General features: G+C 35.8%; 1 protein-coding gene across 3 annotated transcripts in view; it reads right to left on the reverse strand.

Moving 5' to 3' along the window:
* Window positions 1-21,592, reverse strand: part of LOC105499537 (CERK like autophagy regulator) — a 130,188-nt gene that overhangs the window by 15,727 nt on the left and 92,869 nt on the right. For 2 of the 3 annotated variants that reach the window (XM_011772134.3, XM_011772135.3), the window contains exons 4-10: window positions 19,787-19,850; window positions 12,002-12,144; window positions 4,838-4,912; window positions 3,903-4,080; window positions 3,766-3,825; window positions 2,997-3,022; window positions 2,793-2,901 (exon numbers count right to left, since the gene is read on the reverse strand). In XM_011772134.3, coding sequence (XP_011770436.2) covers window positions 2,793-2,901; window positions 2,997-3,022; window positions 3,766-3,825; window positions 3,903-4,080; window positions 4,838-4,912; window positions 12,002-12,144; window positions 19,787-19,850 — 655 coding nt within the window. The remainder of the gene's footprint in view (window positions 1-2,792; window positions 2,902-2,996; window positions 3,023-3,765; window positions 3,826-3,902; window positions 4,081-4,837; window positions 4,913-12,001; window positions 12,145-19,786; window positions 19,851-21,592) is intronic. The other variant, XM_011772136.2, reaches the window with a different exon arrangement.

Raw genomic sequence — 21,592 nt, forward strand, 5'->3', positions numbered from 1 at the left:
AGAAGTTTACTGAGAGATTATACCAAAAATTATGACACACTGTTCCTTATAACAAGTATACTGTTTATTGAAAGTATTGGACAAGACAGATAAATCACCATGTTACATTTACCTAAAATTCATAAACCGTATCTTGCTATTATTTTTTAAATGATGCAGGCTTTCAAATGAGTTTTATTAAATCATTGGCTTCCTTCTCAATAAGCTCTTACATTAGAGCATTTTACAAACAAACCATCAAGCTTCCTACTCACATATCAAGACATAATTTAAAATACAATGTAATTAGAAACTCTAAATGTGAAACTATGTTGTTAAAAGATGTATTATACAATAGTTAATATGCACAAGTGGTGTAACAAATAGCTCAACATTTTCTAAAATCTAAAGTGTGATTTAAATATTTATTTATGGACAGAAGGTCTAAGTGACATAGGAAATGAAATAAATCAAAGTGGCCTTTGGATGGATGAAATGGAGTGAACAAATGCTGCCACACATGTTCAGTTAAATGACTGAACATTTTAATCTTGCATAACTGTTCCATCCAATATATGAGACTGAAAATTCAGAGGTGTGATTTAGTGCCAAAACAGCCACTTGCAAATGCATCAAGCTATAGAAGGCAGTTTGCAGAAATACATACAAATGACTTCTAGCTTGATTTCAGTGCAAACATGAAGTTAATCTAACAACAAAATAAAAAAAAGAGCTCTTAGTATCTTATGGAAGCTCAGGTCAGAGCTATAAGGGACCTTAGAGATTATCTCATCATTCACTCATTTCACATAGAAGAAAAAAAGACAACTCCAAGTTTAAGTGATTTGTTCAAAGGCACACGGAGAAAAAATGGTCATCAGCACCAATACCCCAGGTGCTCAGCACTCTTTCCATCATGCTGCTTCTTCCCAATTAAAAATAAACAGCACCAAAACATTCATGGTAGTGTTACTGTGCATCTTTTTTTTTTAATTGCGTAATTTTGTAAACATTAAAAGCATTATCCTATGCCTGCTTTGCAATCTTTACTTGAAATAGAAACACAACATACTGGCTGACACTGCTTTAAATGTCTCACATCTATGAACATATTTACTCTTAGAATACTTAGAATACAAGAATATTAGTTCCTATTGGCAATTGGCACTGAGATACTTTAACATAAATTATTATTTATCATGGTGGGGGGAAAAGCAGAAAGTGAAATCTCCTGTTCAATCATCCTGAATCATCAGAAGCTACATTTCTGAAAAAATCTCTGGTCAAGTGAGTCTTGATCGAAAGGCCTTTGCAAAGATGGCATGTTGTGAGTATAAACCACAGAAGAAATCTCTAATTAGTCATTCTTCTCTGAAAAATTCATCAATACTGATTAAGCCTGGAAAGTCAGCAGTGGAATCCTAGTCAAGCTGAACATTTACGGAGTGGCTTTGAAGGAGCTATGAATCAACTGCTCCCAGAAGAGGTCTACCCTCCCAAGAAGGTCCTTGAACAAGCAGGGTTAGATAAACATTGTCTCAAGTCCTGCCAAACATAGCTCCTTGGTCAGCTAGCCACGTCTTCAAGTTTAGTCAGGGAAACTACATTACAAAAGCACACAGCTATCTAGGATTTCTGAGGGTGTGGGGGAAAACCACCAGGCTCAATTTCTAAATCACACAAGGTTCAAAATACTCCTTTCAAGTTTTAGCACTAGATGTAATTAATGAGGACCTTGCCATCTGGGTTTTCAATATCCAAGTTTGCAGTTTTTCTGTTTTCTTCTCTAACTTTGAATATTTCCCTGTTTATTGGCTATATTTCACAGCACACGTGATCCTTTCTCCTACGCTCTACAGGATTGGATTTAGGAAAGAAATATTTTCAGCCCCATAATGGACAGCTGCTTAAGAAGAATGTGCAAGAGAAGGAATGTCTATATCCTATGGATAAAAAGATATATATAAGATGTCTCACATTTCATTCCATTGAAAATGTGGGCAGGAGATTGATATGCACTACTATTCACATTAAATAGAACTGAAATGTTTCTTTTGACTAAAGGTATCTGATATGGTTTGGCTCTGTGTTCCCACCCAAATCTCATCTTGTAGCTCCCATAATTCCCATGTGTTGTGGGAGGGACGTGGTGGGAGATAATTGAATCAAGGGGTGGGTCTTTCCTGTGCTGTTCTCATGGTAATGAATAAGTCTCATGAGATCTGATGGTTTTAAAAATAGGAATTTCCCTGCACAAGCTCTCTTGTCTGCTGCCATGTGAGATGTGCCTTTCATCTTCCACCATGATTGTGGGGCCTCCCCAGCAACGTGGAACTGTAAGCCCATCAAACCTCTTTCTTTTGTAAATTACCTAGTCTCAGGTATGTCTTTATCAGAAGCATGAAAACAGACTAATACAGTATCAAATATACATATATGTGATTTTTCATGCTAAGGATGTTTATGTTTGCATTAAAGTTGGAAAGCAAAGACATTCACAAGAAATATCAGCATTTAATATAATGTTCTCCACAACTAAATGAATAAATCAAGCAAAGTAGGCATAAAATTATATCAATGAAACTTAGGAAATATTTTAGCCTCAGTGACCTTAAATAGTCAATGATTATCTGATAATTATTCTAGTTCAACAATTGTTCCCAACCTACTGTGATGACAAATCCCTTAGACTCTCTAATATACAAAGATAAACTACCAGTTAAGTTTCTAGCTAACCAACAGTTAATTGGATATCCTGGAAAAAAATGGTCTATAAGAAATGTATCAACAATTCAATAAAAATGCTTACTAACCTGGTATTAGGTGCCAAGCCTCTAGGTGCCACTGAACACAGGCAAGGAATTGCCATAATGCTGACATTCAAGAACTGACCCTGGATCATTTGCCATTGATCATTACAGTCTAAAGGTAATGAGAGTGATTGGTTATTTTCCCTCACCAGAGCAAAATGTCAACAGAACCTGGCACAGTTCTCAAGGAGATACTTTTGTACTCACCAGATTTGGGAGATCCCTGTGCCCTCCTAAAGGAAAGAAAAAACAAAGCTATAAAACAGGTAATGCGCGCGCGCGCGCACACACACACATGCACACACAAATCGATTAAATATGAGAAAATTAGTGAACTCATCATTACATATGTTACTTTCTTTGATTAGATAGTAAGTAAAAACGTGTACAATTTTATTGCTGCCAACATAATGTGTTGATTCATTTAAAGATAAACTAGTATTATAAGGAACAATAATTTACTATTTCTTTAAAGACTATAACCCTTCTTTAGTATGGCTTTAATATTTATATTACACACTAGACCAAAATTATCATGAGGGACAAAACTGTGTGTTTTGTTCATTTTTTGATGCATTGTTGTATTCAAAGTGCCTGGCATATAATAGGCACTCAATAAATAGCAAAAGAAAAGGGAAAAGGAAAGAAAGGGAAAAAGGAAAAGAAGGAAATGAAAAAGGAAAAAAATAAAGAAAAGGGAAAGAAAAGGGAAAGGAAGGGAAAAAGAGAAGGGAAGGAGGGAGGGAGGGAGGGACAGAGCGGGAAGGAAGGGAGGAAAGAAAGAAGGAAGAAGAGAAAAAGGCTGAGCAAGTGGTTGTTTGCTTACTAAGATCTGTAAGAGTCTGTGATTCTATATTCTTTACTACCGTGTTAGAAAAATAACCAAAGATCGTACGTCTGATCAATTGTTTGTCAGAATGTTTTATGCTTTAAAGAAAGATACAGGTTATCTGTATTACATTGAGTTTTTACCTACCTTTCTTGCACATCATCAGAGCTGTTAAATGGTAAAAATGATATTTCACAGTCTTCTGCCCTAAAATATAATGAAATTTGTTATTAACAGTCATTGAACCTGGGATACAAAATTATTGGTTTAAGAAAAAGACTTACTTAAGTTTTGCCAGTGCCTTAACAACAGCAAAATCTCTCCGTTGGTTAGGGGACATCCATCGATATTTTTCTGCCAGAGCCAAAGTTCTTCCACCAAAGCCAAACATGGCTGAGAACCCAAAGCGAAGAAGCTTGCCAGCGGTGCTGAAGGTGCAGACATCGACCAGCTCTACGTGCCCTTGAATATTATATTAAATATTAGTCAGTGAGTATAGGACTTGTATCAAAACAGCAAATATAAGAGAGCATATTTATTGGCTTATAGGAGACTATCTCAAGGTACAGTAGACCATGAACATCCTTACTTTCTCTTCAGTTCCCTTTATCTGTAACTACAACAATTACCCTTTTTAACTTGTTCAGGTGCTAGTGAAGAAACACAGAGTACTAAATTTTTCAGCTTATTGCTATTTCTATGAAACATGGTCAAAGAAAAGTAGATGGGCAAGGTAAACTTAGATTTAGCAGTAGTTTGGTATTACATACACCTGAGCTTATATGCTTTCTACTAATTGGGATAATAAAATATCTATAGACATACACTGGCTGAAATTTTTTTTCTGGTATGTTTTTTCATTAATAACATAATCCTAGTCCTAGAGCCTTGGTACAGTCCTACAACAGTGTTGGATATACTTAAGGAGTATGCATTAATTTTCTTCATCTGGTTATAAAATTATTTTGAACACACTACATTCTTTTTCTATAGAGATTATAGTAAAACTTAGTTTACTGCTCTTTACAAAGCAAGTATTTTGAAAAGACAGGCAGTCCACATAGTGAAGCACTACTTTTTTATCTTTTAGTCAAACATTTCTCTACTTTGAGAGACAAAGAACCTGCCTTTCTTTAAAGTCTGATGGAAATAAGATAGCCTTCCTTATATAAATCAAAATTTCCTTATAAAATGTGAACTGCTTTGGAAGAATTCTTACCCATTATAATGTGCAACGTTGCAGTTATCACATGAGGAACTCCATGAAGAGAATGTGCCAGTACATTGGTAGATCCTGCCAAAGCAATTTTAAAACATGCACTATCAGGGTAGAATGTGTTCAATTAACATTTGCTCTTACTTTATATAGATGTCATTCTGCAATGTTCAGATGAAAAATAAATAAGAATTTATAAAATCAGAAAAGTTAATGTGAATATTAGAAGTTCTTATTCACACTATAGATGCACATCAAATGTCTACACAATTATTTGAATATTTACTTAGGAATTTAAAAATAGTTTATAGTAACCGCTTACAGCTTCTTTGATCACGAATGTCTATTTTCTACCTCCCAAATGCTAGCTATATCAAAGCCCACTCCATCCAACCTTAATGAATGGGTTTTTAGCTTCAATGCCAAAATGAGGATCAACAGCAAAAGGATGCCTCTGGGGAGCAGAGACAAATGCATACATAAATAAAAGAGAAAATAATCCAAATAATAACTCAGAAAAATAAAATAACTACAAGCTACAAAAAATATGCTCTAAATACATTTAATGAGTCTTAGAGGTAAGCTCTTAGCCAAATGAGAATCCCCTGTTATCTCACAAATGTCTCCTACCTTGAAGAAAATGTTTAATTCCATTGTATTTTCCATGTATGAAGATTTGTATTTGAAACATTATGATTTCTGATTTTCGTGATTATTAGAATTTAAGACACACCTGGGTTTTCCCCACCAGTCCACAGAGGCAAAGAGCTCCCCAAGTCAGGCCCCTTTAATGTTTATGTGTGACTGAAATCTGAGATACAGGGGACAATACCAGCTAGCCCCTCCCATTCCCAGGAGGCTAAAGAGAATTTAAAATTATTAAGAACAGAATGAATGAAGCTACAATTTTTCTTGAATTAAAAAATATAACAAGCCCAGTAAAAGCCAAGAGCTGTGAAAGCATGGATGTGGTGTGTTCCGGTTATCAAGGCAAAGACCAGTCCTCTGGATTTTGCTAATCAGAAGCATTTCTATGTGATCATACATAATTGCTTCCATTTGTGTTACTTCGAACTGATATGTACTTGGGTTACTAAATTGGAGAAGCTGAGGCAGCTTAGCCATTATCAACCAAGAGGTCATTAAAATCATAATTTTTTAGGTAACTATCTAAGAATAAACATTTAATTATTAATAATAAATAAGCACAATTACTTTTAGTAATACCAATGCAAAGAAAAGTTTATTGTAATGAACTGGCAAACTGGTTCCAACTGATTCACCAAAAGGCAAGTTATGCTGTGACCCTTGTTACTCAAAATATGGCCTACTGTCAAGCAGGAATGACAATACTTGAGTGCTTATTAAAATGACTTGCATGAGTTGAGAAACAATGTCTTGTACCTCAAGAAGACAATAATGCCCATTCTCACCACTCTCATAAAAATAGTAGTAGAAGTTCTAGCCAGAGCAATTAGGCAAGAGAAAGAAATAAAAGGCTTCCAAATCATAAAGACGGAAGCTAAATTGCCTTTGTTTGTAGGCACGATCTCATTTATTTAGGAAACCCTAAAGGCTCCATGAATGGTCAGAGCTAATAAACAAACTCAGTTAAGTTGCAGGACACAAAATCAACATACAAAAATCAGTAGCATTTCTGTACACTTACAACTATCTGAAAAAGAAATCAAGAAAACTATCTCTGCACAGCAAAAGAAACTATCATCAGAGTAAACAGGCAACCTACAGAATGGGAGAAAAATTGTGCAATGTACCCATCTGACAAAGGTCTAACATCCAGAATCTATAAGGAACTTAAACATATTTACAAGAAAAAAATTCCATCAAAAAGTGGGCAAAGGATATGAACACTTTTCAAAAGAAGACATTTACGTGGCCAATAAACATATATATATATATTTTTAAAAAAGCTAAATATCACTGACCATCAGAGAAATGCAAATCAAAACCACAATGACCATCTCACACCAGTCAGAATGGTGATTATTAAAAAGTCAGGAAACAATAGATGCTGGCAAGGCTGTGGAGAAATAGGAAGACTTTTACACTGTTGGTGTAATGAGATATCTGGGGGGTGGAACCCAAGTCTAAACATAAAAGTTTTATACATCTTATACACATAGCTTGAAGATAATTTTACATAATATTTAAAATATTTTTCTATATGAAACAAAGGTTTGACTGTACTTTGACTGCTACCCATCACATGAGGTGTGGAATTTTCCAGTTGTGGCATCATACTGGCACTCAAAAATTTCTAATGTTGTAGCATTTTGGATTTTAGGCCTTCAGATTAGGGACAATCAGCTTGTTTATATACACAATGGAATACTATTTGGCATTAAAGAGGTCCTGTCATTTACAACACACAGATGAACCTGAGGGCATTATGAAATGAGACAAACACAGAAAGACAAATACCACATGATCTTACTTTTATGTAGAATCTGAAAAACTTAAACTCATAAAAGCAAACAGTGAAATGGTGGTTACTGGGGCTAATGGGTGGGAAGGATTGGGGAGATACTGGTCAAGGATATAAACTTTCAGTTAAAAGGAATAAATTCAAGAGATCTGTTATACAACTTGGTGACTATAGTTGATACGGTTAGGCTTTGTGTCCCTACCCAAATCTCATCTTGAATTATAATCCCCACATGTCAAGGGAGAGACCAGGTAGGAGTAACTGAATCATGGGGGCGGTTTCCCCCATGCTGTTCTTGTAATAGTGAGTTCTCATGAGATCTGATGGTTTTATAAGGGACTCTTCCCCACTTCACTCAGCATTTCTCCTTTCTGCCACCTTGTGAAGAATGTGCCTTGATTCTTCCTTTGCCTTCCGCCATGGTTGTAAGTTTCCTGTGGCCTCCCCAGTCATGCTGAACTGTGAGTCAATTAAACCTCTTTCCTTTACAAATTACCCAGTCTTGGGTATCTCCTTATAGCAGCATGAGAACAGGCTAAAACAATAGTTAAGTAACAATGTATTATATACTTGGAAATTTCTAAGAGAGATTTTAAGTGTTCTCAATGTAAAATCAGTATGTGATCATTATATCAATTTTATGCATGTTTATCTTTATTTAGCCATTTCACAATGTATACATGTTTCAAAACATCACATTGTACATAATAAATATATATAATTTTTGTCCATTTAAAAATAAGGATAATGGGTATTAAAACAGTAATAGAAGTATGAATGAAAGTAAACAAATATTTTTAAAATGTTGCCTCTCAGGCCCCATTCGAGACACACTGAATCAGAGTCTGCAATTTATTAGATCCCCAGGTGGTTTGTATGCACAGTGACTTGGTGAGAAACTTCTCTGGAATGCATGGTCCAAGCAGCATCATTACCTGGGAGCTTGTTAAAAACGTACATTCCTGGGTTCTACCTCCAACTCATGGAATCAGAATGTGTTTGGAGGAGAGAGGACCCAGATATCTGTTTTAGCAAGTTCACAAGGTGAGTCTATGGACCCTAAGTTTTGAAAACAAGTAGTATAGAAACCTGTTACTCAGTGGATCTTTATCCAGGCCTTTCCAATGATCTTGTGGCCCTCTACAGCCTGCCCTTTGACCATCTAATTGCTAATAAATCTGGAATGGATTGAGAGAAAAGGAGGAAACAAGTCAATCCATTGTGCTTCCCAATCAGATTTGTGGTAAAGGTTTTGGAGGAGTCCACATAATTAGAGTGAGATATTTAGGATTATCGATGGATCATAGTACTCCATGAAACACATTTCCTCCATTACCATGGTTAATTAGGAGTAGACCATAAAAGCATTCCTCTAGAAAGGCTATTAAAAAACATAATGTAATGTCACGTGCAATAGAGAATGACACATATCATGACTTAAGAAAATATAGACCATTTATTCTCTGTGAGTTTGAAGTATGCTGAGTATGCCCAAGTACAAATTTTCTTTAGAATGCTAGAGATGGCTTTAAAAATTGTTCATGTCTTCTCAGGTTTTGCAACTTTCCTCTAAATTCTGTAGAAGCTGGCAGTGATAACGGACATGACTAGAAGTCAGAAAATTATTTTAGTCATTGACTACTCATTAATCTGAACCTCAATCTTTAAATGTGGTTTTTGACACTCTGAAGAAAAAAGGAAAGTTTATGAGAAAGTATGTGTAAGATTGCAAAATGATAGCTTGTTACATATTTTGTTGGGATAATCTGAAAGATGGATTACATTTTGTTTCAGGAAACTGTACTCTATTTGAAAAGATGTCTACATGCCAAAAGAACATGCTGCTCACATAAATAACAATGGTGTAAGTTTAATGTTCTCACAAAAGCTATAAATGTTCTACCTCAAGGTAAACATTTTAATTAGCCTGAAAGTTATTTTTCTTAACACTACCAGAAACTTTGCCCACCACTCCCTCCCGAGAGCTGCTAAAATGTTCCAAATACAAAAAGTAAGGACAGAAGTAGCAGTTCATGTAAAGAATTACTGATGAAATACCAGAGAGAAACTACGGAGGCGAAAAAAAAAAAAATTGTCCTTGGAAGTGCAAGCACTTCTGCAGAACAATTAACTTAATTAACCAGACACCATGAATATTCATAAGGCTGTTAATGTCTCCCACATCCAAACAGATAAATGTGATGTAATGACTTCCTAGTCAAGCATATCTAAAATTCTCATGAAAACGGCACCTACACTTTGGTTCTTTGCCTGAAATATCATAGAAATTAACAGTCCCTTGGCAATATTTTATTCTCCTCAAATTAATTGGAAAGCATGAATTTATTTATGCAAACTCTATAGGAATATATGGTTCACAGCCATCAGTATGTGGATTGAGCCTTGTTTTACAACAACTGGATTGCTTTTTTATTTTTATGTCCTCTCAGGCTTTTTTCTCCATTCCCCCTCCCCCTTTAATCAGATTCTCTCAGTATAGTTCCTTAGTACCAGTTCCCATAGCAACAAACACCATTCCTAATGGCCAGCAGTTCAAATACAGGCTTCCCCACATCTGATCCATTTGAGTCTGACCATAATTCAGTGGCTTAGTCTGCTGGCTCAGTGGATTAATTTACTAAACACTCTCCCTCTGGGTGTCTCTCTCCAGGAGGCAAATGGCTTCAAAGGCACACTGTCTCCTCATGTTCAGCTTGAAAATTTCCTGCCTTGTTCTTGTTCCCATTCTCTATCAAAAGCCCTGACTAGGCATAGAGTCCTCATATTAAACATATCCCATACATGACTTTCCCCTCCTATTAAACAGAATTAGAATGCTAGAACTCCTATACAATGACCAGAGTTTTGGCAGCATACTGTGTCTTCTAAATAAGACATGTTAAAATGGCATTACTACAAATATCCAAAGAATACATAAAATGCTCCCCAAATCAGAAATACTCTTAAAAATTACAATAGTGATAAAACTCAATGCTATTCCTTTATAAAATCTGAATTACATACTAAAAACATAAGAATAACCACCAGTTTTATAGCCAACCACCAAATTTATGTCAAATGCATACCTGTAGGGACACCCATCTTTCTATTTCTGATGTATGGCAGTCAATGAATGACCTCAGGAATTTAAGTACTAATGAAGTGTCCTAAGCACATCCACTTTGCATGGAGGGAAATGGTGGAAAGTTTCCACCATTATAGTCAGAACTACTAAAGTAAAATAAAAAGGTCAAGAAATAAAATGTCATGAAAAGATGGCCCAAAATGCATCATTTTTCTCTCTGAGTCAAAATTTTCTTGTTGTCTTCTACTTAGAAACCATTTTAGGTTTTCCTATATACTCTAGAATTATCAGATTATCTCTGAATCTCTCTCTTCTTTTAAATTCTGACTTTTCTGAAAGACTTTACACTCTAAAAGGGCATTTGAATATCTTATGCTCTGTCAACTTATCAACAATACTAAGTATACTAAAATCCACACTAAATGAATAAAGTTATCAAAATATGAATTTTTCAACCATGTGCATTATTTTCTATAATCAGAGTGGAAAATATTCTGCTTTTTTTTAGTGATAATGTATGACTTTTTAAAATGAATAATTTCCTTCACTATCATTTATTTAAATTATTTGGAATGAGTGACTGTGTAATACAATCAGTTTTTGAATGATGTTTTCGTCTTTTCTGGATCACAGTGTTGCTCTAACGGTTCTCCCTGTCTCTGACCTCTACTTTCTCCTGCCCCCATCCTCTAATCATTCCACACAGTGAGGCAAAATGAATCCTTGAACAAGCTCCAATCAGGTTGCCCCCTTGCTCTGAAACATCCCATTATTCCCTACTGCTGATGAAATACAATTCAGAGCCCTTACTGTGGCATGCAGGAGCCTCCATGGTTGGGCCTATTTTGATACCATTATCTTCCATTGAATGGCCTTTTCACTATTCCTCAAACACTCCTGGGTTTTGCCTTTGCTTTATTACTTCTGCAGCCAAGAAGATAACTCCTTCTTACCTTTTCAGGCCAGCTCCAACCCATTTTAAGGCCTAATCCAAGTATCATTTACTATATAAAGTCTTCTTTACATGTATTCACTTAATAGACTCCACTGAGCATCACTGTGGCATAGTCTATTCTAGATGCTGAAAAATGGCAGTGAGTAGAAAGATTAAAAAGCCTTGCCATTAAGAATCTCACCCTTCCAAACCTTATCCTCCTTCCAGTCACAAGTAATTTTGGCATTCTCAAGGTTATCTGGTTATACTTCAGTTATGCAAGTTACCATATTCACCTCATATGGAATTATAAGAAGCTAGACTGGAGGGGCCCTGTTTTGAAACTTCCTGCTTCGTACTGTGTAATCATTAGATCTTTTTATGGGAAGGGAGAATAATAACCATTCCATATACTGATGGTTTATCTATATTAAACCCCTTTTTAATCCAAAGGTTAGTACTGCAATAACCTTGTAATAAAGTGAGTAATATATCTGTGATCCCTATTCTATAGAGTAGAAAAATAAGGCTCAAAGAGATTAAATGACTTGTAAAAAGTCTCACATTTGCGAGTGGGGACGCCAGAAGTCTGGATCTTTCAAAGTCCGTTCATTAATTCTGTGTTGTGCTGTCTAGGTTAGCAAATAAGAAAGGAAAAGAGGGAGAAGGGTCAGTTTAATGAATCTGTAGCCACTCCCTTGCCTGCTGGTATTAAGCCAAGTGGAAGCTGTGCTCTGACAGGAATCAGGATTCGGTCTGTTTCCATCCCAGCATTCTTCTGGGCTCTCAGAAGCAAAGCATGGGCTACTTCGCTAGCAGATCCATCTCCACCAACACAGACAACACTAGAAAAATATAAATTAAGCAAAGAAGGCAACGCTTCAATATGATTGGTAATAATTCATGAAATCTAGACTTCAAAATAGTTTACTAATTTGTAGTCTATGTGCATGACTGCTCACATGTACCTTCAAACATGTTAATATGTGTCAATGGGTAAGACACAAATGCTACACAGTTAAGTTTACTTCACAAATATAATAGCTGGATAATTCCCCATAGACAAAATAGCTTTAAGTGTGTTAAGAGGTATGAAAACATTTGAACATGTTAACTCACATCTGACCAGCGTTTTGCTCTGTTAACATCCAAAAGCATATCATTCTCATTTTTTGTTAATAATACTGTCATCTGCAATTCATTTAACTAACACCAGCTAAAGTCATAAAATCCTGCTAATTCTCAATAAAGCTCTGAAAAGACAGATAGCAATAAAAATCATGTAGAATATGAAGCTTTAAGAAAATGCTAATTATCATTAGTATATGGATGTAGTAATTACAAGCCTGACCTGAATTTCATCTCCTTGATATTAGTGCTATATGGTACTTCTAGATTTAATATTATTAGTCTTTGATCCTAGATAGTACTACTAGTATATTTTTTAAATCTTTATGTTAAGTAGACTATGGGAGTGGAATCCATGAAAGTAACACATAAGATACTAGAAATTCGTTTCATAATCATTTGTGTTCAAAGGATGCAAAATACTTTTATGTATCAAAATGTCGCCAATTTACACAATGGAAAGTGGATTTTTGCCTCAGTGAAAGCACATGTCACAACTCAAGCACTACAAGGGCCCAGCAGGAATGGAAGAGTAGGCTCAATCCAAAGGTGCAGCCTCTTCTTCACTGTGGCCCACTCACATCATGCAGGAGGCCTAATGGAACCAGATCTGGTTTTTCTAGAGAAGCCGGAGATTCTGATTTAAGGCTGCGTCTCCTAATTTGTAAATACTAGCACCTAGCATTCAATACATTTAAAAACATTGTATTTCAGATGAAACTGCCTATGGGCCACAGTCAGCAGTAGTTATTGGTTCTCTAAGTTTAGGAAGCTCTGGAGGGTGGCAACAGGAGGCTGAAAGTGTCTTTTCAGTCTGTTCCCACCATCTTCCTCTCAGCCATCTATTCCCTCTAGTCCCCATCTTCCGCATCCCACTAGCTCCACATAGCCTGGGCAATCCAAGTCCACTCTGGTTAGAAGACTCAAGATATGATCCATGTCATTTTTGATTAGGTCTGTTTTATTCTTACGTCTAAACTGATTCCAGAGGTTTGCAATGCGACCACCTAGTCAGAGAAAAAGGATATTTACTAAGGACAAACTATATATCAGGTAATATGTTTACTAATTTCTATTATATCCTCAGAAGTCTGCAAAATAGGCAACAGCCTCATCTTTATAAATGAAAAAACCAAGCTTTTATTTGAAATTTACCTGATTTTGAAAATCTCTATGAGATTTCTAATCTATGAACTTAAATGTAACACTTGATCCCTGGCTGTCTAAATGTTGACATATGGGTATGACCACAAAGACTATGTGAAGTCATACCCCAAAAAATCTAATTTAGCACCAAAGAACTCGATCCTTATATACATAGGATGTGAACACTTAACTCCTAGAATCCTGCATACAGTTATAGCATCAAGCATATGTTAACATATTACTAGAGTTATTAGAGGTGGCCTCCCTGTGAGCATGTTCTGAAACACCTGAAATTTTGCCCTAATACATTCTATGTTAAATCTTTTGAAACTAATACAAATGACAATTATAACAATAAAGAAATATTTAGTGAATAATTACTATAATATATATATCAGACATTTTCCTTAGCATTCTCCATGTATTAATTCATTTAAGTGGAAAAATAACTAAGCAATAGGTACTATTGCTCTCAATTTACAGATTAGGAAACTAAGACATGGAAAGATTAAGTAAACTTTTTCAAGATTGTACCACTAGTAAGTAAGAGAACAGGGATTTGAAATAAGACAATTTGGCCTTAGAAACTGAAATATTATTCAATATATTAGATACCTTTTGTATATATTAAACCTAATAAAAATAGCCTTATGAGAATTTTATTTTGAAAAACAGTTTACCAGTAGAACCAATGTGAAATTAAGTGAGTTAGAAAAAAATATATTTATTTACGTTAACAACTATTCAGTCATTAAGATCATGTTCACGTACAGTGTCTCAACCTAGGAAATAAGTTTTGTAAAACAAAAATAAAATTCTAAGCCCTCTAACTAACTGAATGGACCCTCCCCTCTTGACCACAAAGATCCCAAAGAAAATCTGAAAAACTAGTTCAGGTCATAATAGGAAGGGAGGTTAGATATGCCTCCTTATACCCTCTTGTCTTTTGGAGTTTAGGTGCAACTGACCAGCACTGACATTAAGATGTAGATCATAGGCCAGATGTGATGGCTCACGCATGTAAGCCCAGCACTTTGGGAGGCCGAGGAGGGCGGACCACCAGGTCAGAGTTCAAGATCATCCTGGCCAACACGGTGAAACCCCGTCTCTACTAAAGATAGAAAAAATTGGCTGAGCATGGTGGTGCATGCTTGTAATCCCAGCTACTCAGGAGGCTAGGGCAGGAGAATCGCCTGAACCTGGGAGACAGAGGTTGCACTGAGCCGAGATTGCACCACTGCACTCCAGCCTGGGTTACAGGGTGAGACTTCATCTCAAAAAAAAAAAAAAAGGAGATCGTAAGACTGACAAAACAGACTTTGTAGCAATAAGATCCCCAACTCCAACCTGACTCTGGTATAGCATTAAATAACAAATAGCAGGCCCTAGAGGAAATCAAAGCATTTTACCCCAAAATGTATTTTATTGACATATTTTGAAATGGCCCTGCAAAGCCATAATTTGCAGGAGAAATTTGCATTCTATAGAGAATCTCCTTCCCTTTCCAGGTCTTTTCCTGATCCATGAGAGATTTAACTAAGAGTTTGATACCCTTTAAGGTCTGATAAGAGATATTGACCATCTATTATCTCTGAAGCCTGATATCTGGAGGCTTCATCTATATAATAAGAACCTGTGATTCCACAATTCCGTTTATCTTTATTTTTATAATTTCTTATTTTATTTATTTATTTTGACATGGAGTCTCACTCTGTTGCCCAGGATGGAGAACAATGGTGTAATCTCAGCTCACTGCTACCTCTGCCTCCTGGGTTCAAGTGATCCTCCTGCTTCAGCCTCCTGAGTAGCTGAGACTACAGGCACATGCCATCACACCCGGCTAATTTTCGTATTTTTAGTAGAAACAGGGTTTTGCCATGTTGGCCAGACTGATCTCAAACTCCTGACCTCAGGTGATCGCCCCTCTTCGGCCTCCTAAAGCGCTAGGATTACAGGTGTGAGCCATTGCGCCCAGCCTACACCACCCTGTTTATCTTAACTCAAGAATTTCTTTCTGATGACTTCTAATCTTTCAGCAAAACTTATCAACCAACTGACAATCAGAAAATCATTGAATTCACCTGTGAGCTGCCCTTCACCATCAGCTCCATGATGTCCACCTCTCTGGGCCAAATCAATGTATACCACCCTACATTTATTGATTTATGTCTTTGGCTATAACTTCTGTATCCCTAAAATGTATAAAACCAAGTTGTAACCCAACTACTGTGGGCACATGTTCTCAGGACCCCCTGGGGCTGTCATAGGCCGTGGTCACTCATATTTGACTCAAAATAAACCTCTTTAAATACTTTACAGTTTGGCTTTTTTCATCAACAGCTTCTTACAAAAATACCACAAGAGTCTAAATACTACAAGAAAGGCAAAAAGCAAAATATTCAATCATTTATGTGAGTTAATCACACTTGTGCCACTCTAAAACCTAAACCTTCAAGTAACTCATACTTTGCACGTGACAAATCTTGTTTTTACATGTGACAAATCTTGTTTTTAAAATAAGTAAACTCCTTGCATGGACTCCAAACAGAATGATTCTGTCTAGAAAAGAACCACTGGGTGATAATATATCCTTTTTTAAAGAGTGATAAAGATTTTTTTAATGAATGTTTTTATACTTATCTATGAACCCATCATCTATGAAATGTTCAATATATTATTGTAGTTTTGATTCACAGTTTTTTTCTTTCTGGAAAAGGGTTTTTTTTTTGTTTTTGTTTTTTACCTTACTAAGTAATACAGATATGTTCAATCTGATAAAAAGTCAATATAATCCAAATAATGTCTAGATCATTATGGGTCTAATTAATGGTGAAATGAACAAGAGAAAAAATAACTCAACAATTTTTTTAAAAATTGTGAAACAAATAATAGCAAGGAATTCATATATTTACAATTGCATAAAATCTACAGATTTTTAAAACTATCCTCACACTTACAAATGCAAGTATTACTGCTTCAAGTCTATGTAACTGGTATTCTTTTATTTTCCTTCATAAAACTTCCTACTCCTGCCTGGTAAAATAGGGAGCGATATAGAATCTTAAGCTCTTACAAGGTTTAACGGTGGATCTGAGAGTGTTTCCTAGGACACACTGCAGTGGAGAACCAGCTATGGTAAGTGCTGATACACTGTTCTGTTGGGTTTAGAAATGTCACAAGATGTCTCATAGAAACATATGGAACTCATTAAAAAAAATAAAACTCCAAAATCTTAGCAAATAGCATTTCTGAAACATTACTTACCAAATCATTTTGCTTTACTAAATACTATACATAGAATCTTTTTTGGCTCTTAACTTCCTCAGCCTGTATCTAGAAACCAAACTGCTAGGTGATTTCCTAATCACTCCCTATGAATAGCTCCACTAGTGTGAGACGGAGGTACTTCAGGCTAAAGTTCTTAAAGGAATGTGAATCTGTCTCTCATCAAAATGTCATAGCATTTTGAGGTTAACCTTCTCTCATCTCTGTACCTCTTCTATAAATTTCCCCCAAAATTTTCCTTTAGCCACTCTTTAGAACAGGTTCAGGAACAGAAAACTCACCAATGTAGAATATTCTATTTTCAAACAATTTTACTTGCAAGAGAATTGTTCCTTTGAAGTAACTGAAGAAACTGTTTCTATTATTCTCCTCATATATCTGTCTATATAATTCTAAGTACAGTGACTTACAATTGCCATTTTATTAAGACAATTACTCCAACTACCATATCAGCTTCTACTGGGAAAACTGAACCCACAAAAATAAATAAGCTATTGAAAGTGGTCCCCAACCTTTTCAGCACCAAGGACCTTTTTTTGTGGGAAGATAGTTTTTCCATGGACTGGGGGGTGGGGTGGGGTGGGAGTGGTTTGGTTGCAGGATGAAACTGTTCCACCTCAGATCACCAAGCATTAGATTCTTATCAAAAGCATGCAACCTAGATCCCTCGCATTCCCAGTTATATCCCTTGCATGCCCATTTCACAATAGGGCTCTCACTCCTACGGGAATCCAATGCTCCTGCTGACCTGACAGGAGGCGGAGCTCAGGTGGAAACGGTCCCTCTTCTGCCACTCCTCCTGCTGTGCCTCCCAGTTCCTAAAAGGCCACTGCCTGATATTGGTCTGTAGCCTGGGAGTTGGGGACCCCTGATCTAAAGAATCTTAGGACACAGAAGATGACTTTCAGTAGAAATTTTAAATTATTGTAAGTCTGAAATAAATCAGCATGCCCTAGAGTTTAGAAACACTTACATAATTCAAATAACGGTTAGGCCAAACTATTTGGTTTGTAAGACGTAAGTAATAACTGAAAAATCTATATATCTTTTAGCTCTACACTGAAAAATAACAACACTTGCCATGAAAAATAAATAAGGACTAAATATGTTCAGGTAAAGAGAAAAATATTACTATACTACACTTCAGCAATAGTCTTTCTTCATTCTGAAAAGTTATTTTCATCCCTTTAACCAGTACAAATACCAGTAAAACATATTGATAGATACTGCATTCAGCAGAACATTTTGTAATGCTGCTGTGTAAGACCAAGTTTAATATCTGTGATATCTTCATTCTCATTCTTGATCTAATCAAGTTTGAAAGCAGGGACTCATTTGCAATGCCGCTACCTTCATGTACTCATGAGGCCTAGTGAGGGACTATGCAGCATATTCAAATAGGTAGTTGGTGGGCATGATTCCCCCAAGGACTTTTCTTAAATTGTATACTTGTAAGACAATGTTCTAAATGACGCCTATTAATGTTTTTGTTTACCTCTAAGTATAAAGTTCTGAAGTAATCTCTTACCCCATATTTTTCATTCCCAATGCTTATACAGTATTGCTATCTAGATTTACTTCCCTCAATTAGATTCCTTTTGGAAAAATCATGTTTTACCACATTTTCTTTCTCAACAGCTATTGTTTTCTCCTCATCCAAAAAATAAATAAATAAGCATTTCTGAAAAACAGCCCTGCCAATACTTGATTTTGATTGCATTGCTTCCCTCCCCAACACATTCAAATCATTCTTTGGGAAAGTTAATGCCTTTCACTTTGGTGAAAGGACAGATCTAACTCCCTTTCCTGACCTTATGGGTCTTTGCCCCTGCCCGCTGCCCGTCACCATGTAACACAAATAATTCACACACTTGTCAACTTTTTAAATTCTCAAATATCTATTCATGTAAAAAAATCTTCCCTAAAAGAATACGTTTTAGTCTTACACATCAATCCAACACTTTAGCAAATTTTAAAAACCTAATTTTTAAAAATCGCAATTTATATCACTTGCCTTGGTTCTAATGTTTGCATGCCAGTGAACAATCTCTATACACTTCAATGTATTGCAAACAATGGTTTCCAATGCCCACTGTGAATAACATACCTCTATTGTAGTCACTACATTATGAGATAATTAAAAATCTTTTTTTTTTTTTTTTTTTTTTGAGACGGAGTCTTGCTCTGTGCCCCAGGCTGGAGTACAGTGGCGAGATCTCAGCTCACTGCAAGCTCCGCCCCCCCGGGTTCACGCCATTCTCCTGCCTCAGCCTCCCGAGTAGCTGGGACTACAGGCGCCCGCCACCTCGCCCGGCTAATTTTCTTGTATTTTTAGTAGAGACGGGGTTTCACCATGTTAGCCAGGATGGTCTCGATCTCCTGACCTCGTGATCCGCCCGTCTCGGCCTCCCAAAGTGCTGGGATTACAGGCTTAAGCCACCGCGCCCGGCCGAGATAATTAAAATTCTTTCTTATTCTTTCTGAAAATAATGTATTTATTTATTTGTATTTATGAAATATCTTCCTTCAATCTATCACAAATTAACCAATGGGTAGCTATTAAACCTATCAACTAATTTGTAAAAGAGGATCATCATATAGTTATGCCATGTGACCAGTATAACATCTTCCATCAGTACTTTTCTAGATACATGGTAAAAGCCAATAATTAGAGATGCAAATGGACCCACATTAATAAGTATAGGGTAGTACACTGTCATTTCCCAGTATTTATAATTAGATTCCTCTCTTTGCTTTCCTATGCCAGATTCTGAGAGATGACATATTATCATTAATTATTATGAACAAGATAAAGCCAGAGTACATACATTACAAATATTTTTAAATGTTAGTTCCAAATACGTGGCTAAAACTACTGAAGGCATTTAATACATAAATGACATGATATATATTAATAATATAACCTACCCATCAAATCCCTGGAGTTCACATTCCTTAAGCAGTGACAGAGCGTGCCCTTCATATTCCATTACTATTAAAAAAAACACACACACACAGACAAAGTGAAAGTTTTAAACAATGATCTACACTTTTTAACTTGTTCTGGTAAAATAATATAATAAACATATGGTCGAGTCATAAAACAACATTTATTCTTGAATATTTATATTTTAATCATGGGCAAGAGGACTAAGTGTTAGTGGCCTGATGTGTTTTATAGCTTTATGTAAAAGAAGGTCATATATTTGTTTCAATTACATAAGTCATTTGGGAATATCCCACGCATAGTGGTTACAGAATTTATCCTGGTGCCTGTTTAGTATTCTCTAAATAAGACACATGTACCTTAAATCAGAGGCTTAGGAGGAGCAGTATTTTGAAAATAAAGTATATTAGCTGGCATCAAACAGTCAATGTTAAATCAGTTTGGCAACCTTACATGAATAAATTAGTTGAAAGGTTAGTGTAAGACTTACAAACCAGAAGAATGTGTACTGGAACTGTTAGACTAAAAAGAGGAAGAGTTGGATGTGAAAATACAAAGTAAAGCCAACACCAATTATAGGAGACCCAGACCCAAGAAGGAGGGTGGCACACTGGCCCACCAGAGCTCAGACCCTCCGGGGAAATGAATCTGTCACTCCATATCTCTGTCTCCACAGTCACTGATGCCCTATGCAGTATTGTAAATGCCAGTGAAGACAGGATAAACGGGCACACTGCAGATGGCACCAAGCATCACAACCACATTTAGCATTTTCCAGGGCAGCTCTGCCAGAAGAGACAGCCCAGCTGTATCCACCCATCAAAGATTTCTGCTGACTGACATGACATTGCAGATGGATTTTTTGTGTAAGAATGTGTGTCATTATATGCAAGATTACATTAATCTTTCATGCCTGTCTGTCCCTGGTGCCAGCATGGTTCAAGCTTTTCCTACAATGTTTTTAGATATTGTTAAAAATTATTAGTCTTGGTGTCTCAAAGAATCATTCTGTATCCAGCAGTGTTACATTGTAATTCTCCCATAGCTTATTCAAAATGTCATTAACACTCACATGAATAAAACCTCTCTATATTAAATTCTAATCAGAAGAAAGCCATAATAAAACTACATAAAAATATTAATATTAATAAAGTTGAAAGGTTATCATAGAAGATGTGTGCTGATCATTCATTTATAACTACAGCAAGTAGTTACAACCTTAAAATGCAAAATAAAACATCTCACATATACACATTAAAAATAATTAAGAATATTATGAAAAAATATTTATGCTAAGAATCAGTTTACCAAGCCTTACTTTTATACAAAAGCTTACACTGGTAAAGTTTTCCAAATCCAATAATGAGCTTTAGAACTATGTTATTATTAAATGCTATTTTTACTTTTTTAAATTTATGATAGTGTTTTGATATTGTGGATGGAATTTGATTATACACTAATGCAACCTGTCTGAAAACAGCAATGTTTTAAGTAACATTGTAAAAGTTCAATAAAATCAAAGATCTGGAACAGAGAAACAAAATGAAAAGAACCTGACTATCCACATTTATAAACTATATTAGCAAAATGAACAAAATGAATAGTCTTTGGCCTCAGGAATTTGCATTCTGGAGATAGACAATATACGCTAATTAAATGATGAATTGTAATATGAAGTAATAGGTGGTTATAAAAAACAATGTTAGGCAAAAGGATAAAGAGTGATCTGGATTGCTATTTAGATATAGTAGAAAGGACCAAATATGTATTTAGACAGGCTATTGTGG

The sequence above is a fragment of the Macaca nemestrina genome, chromosome 11, assembly GCF_043159975.1.
Source record: "Macaca nemestrina isolate mMacNem1 chromosome 11, mMacNem.hap1, whole genome shotgun sequence".
Taxonomy (NCBI): Eukaryota; Metazoa; Chordata; class Mammalia; order Primates; family Cercopithecidae; genus Macaca; species Macaca nemestrina.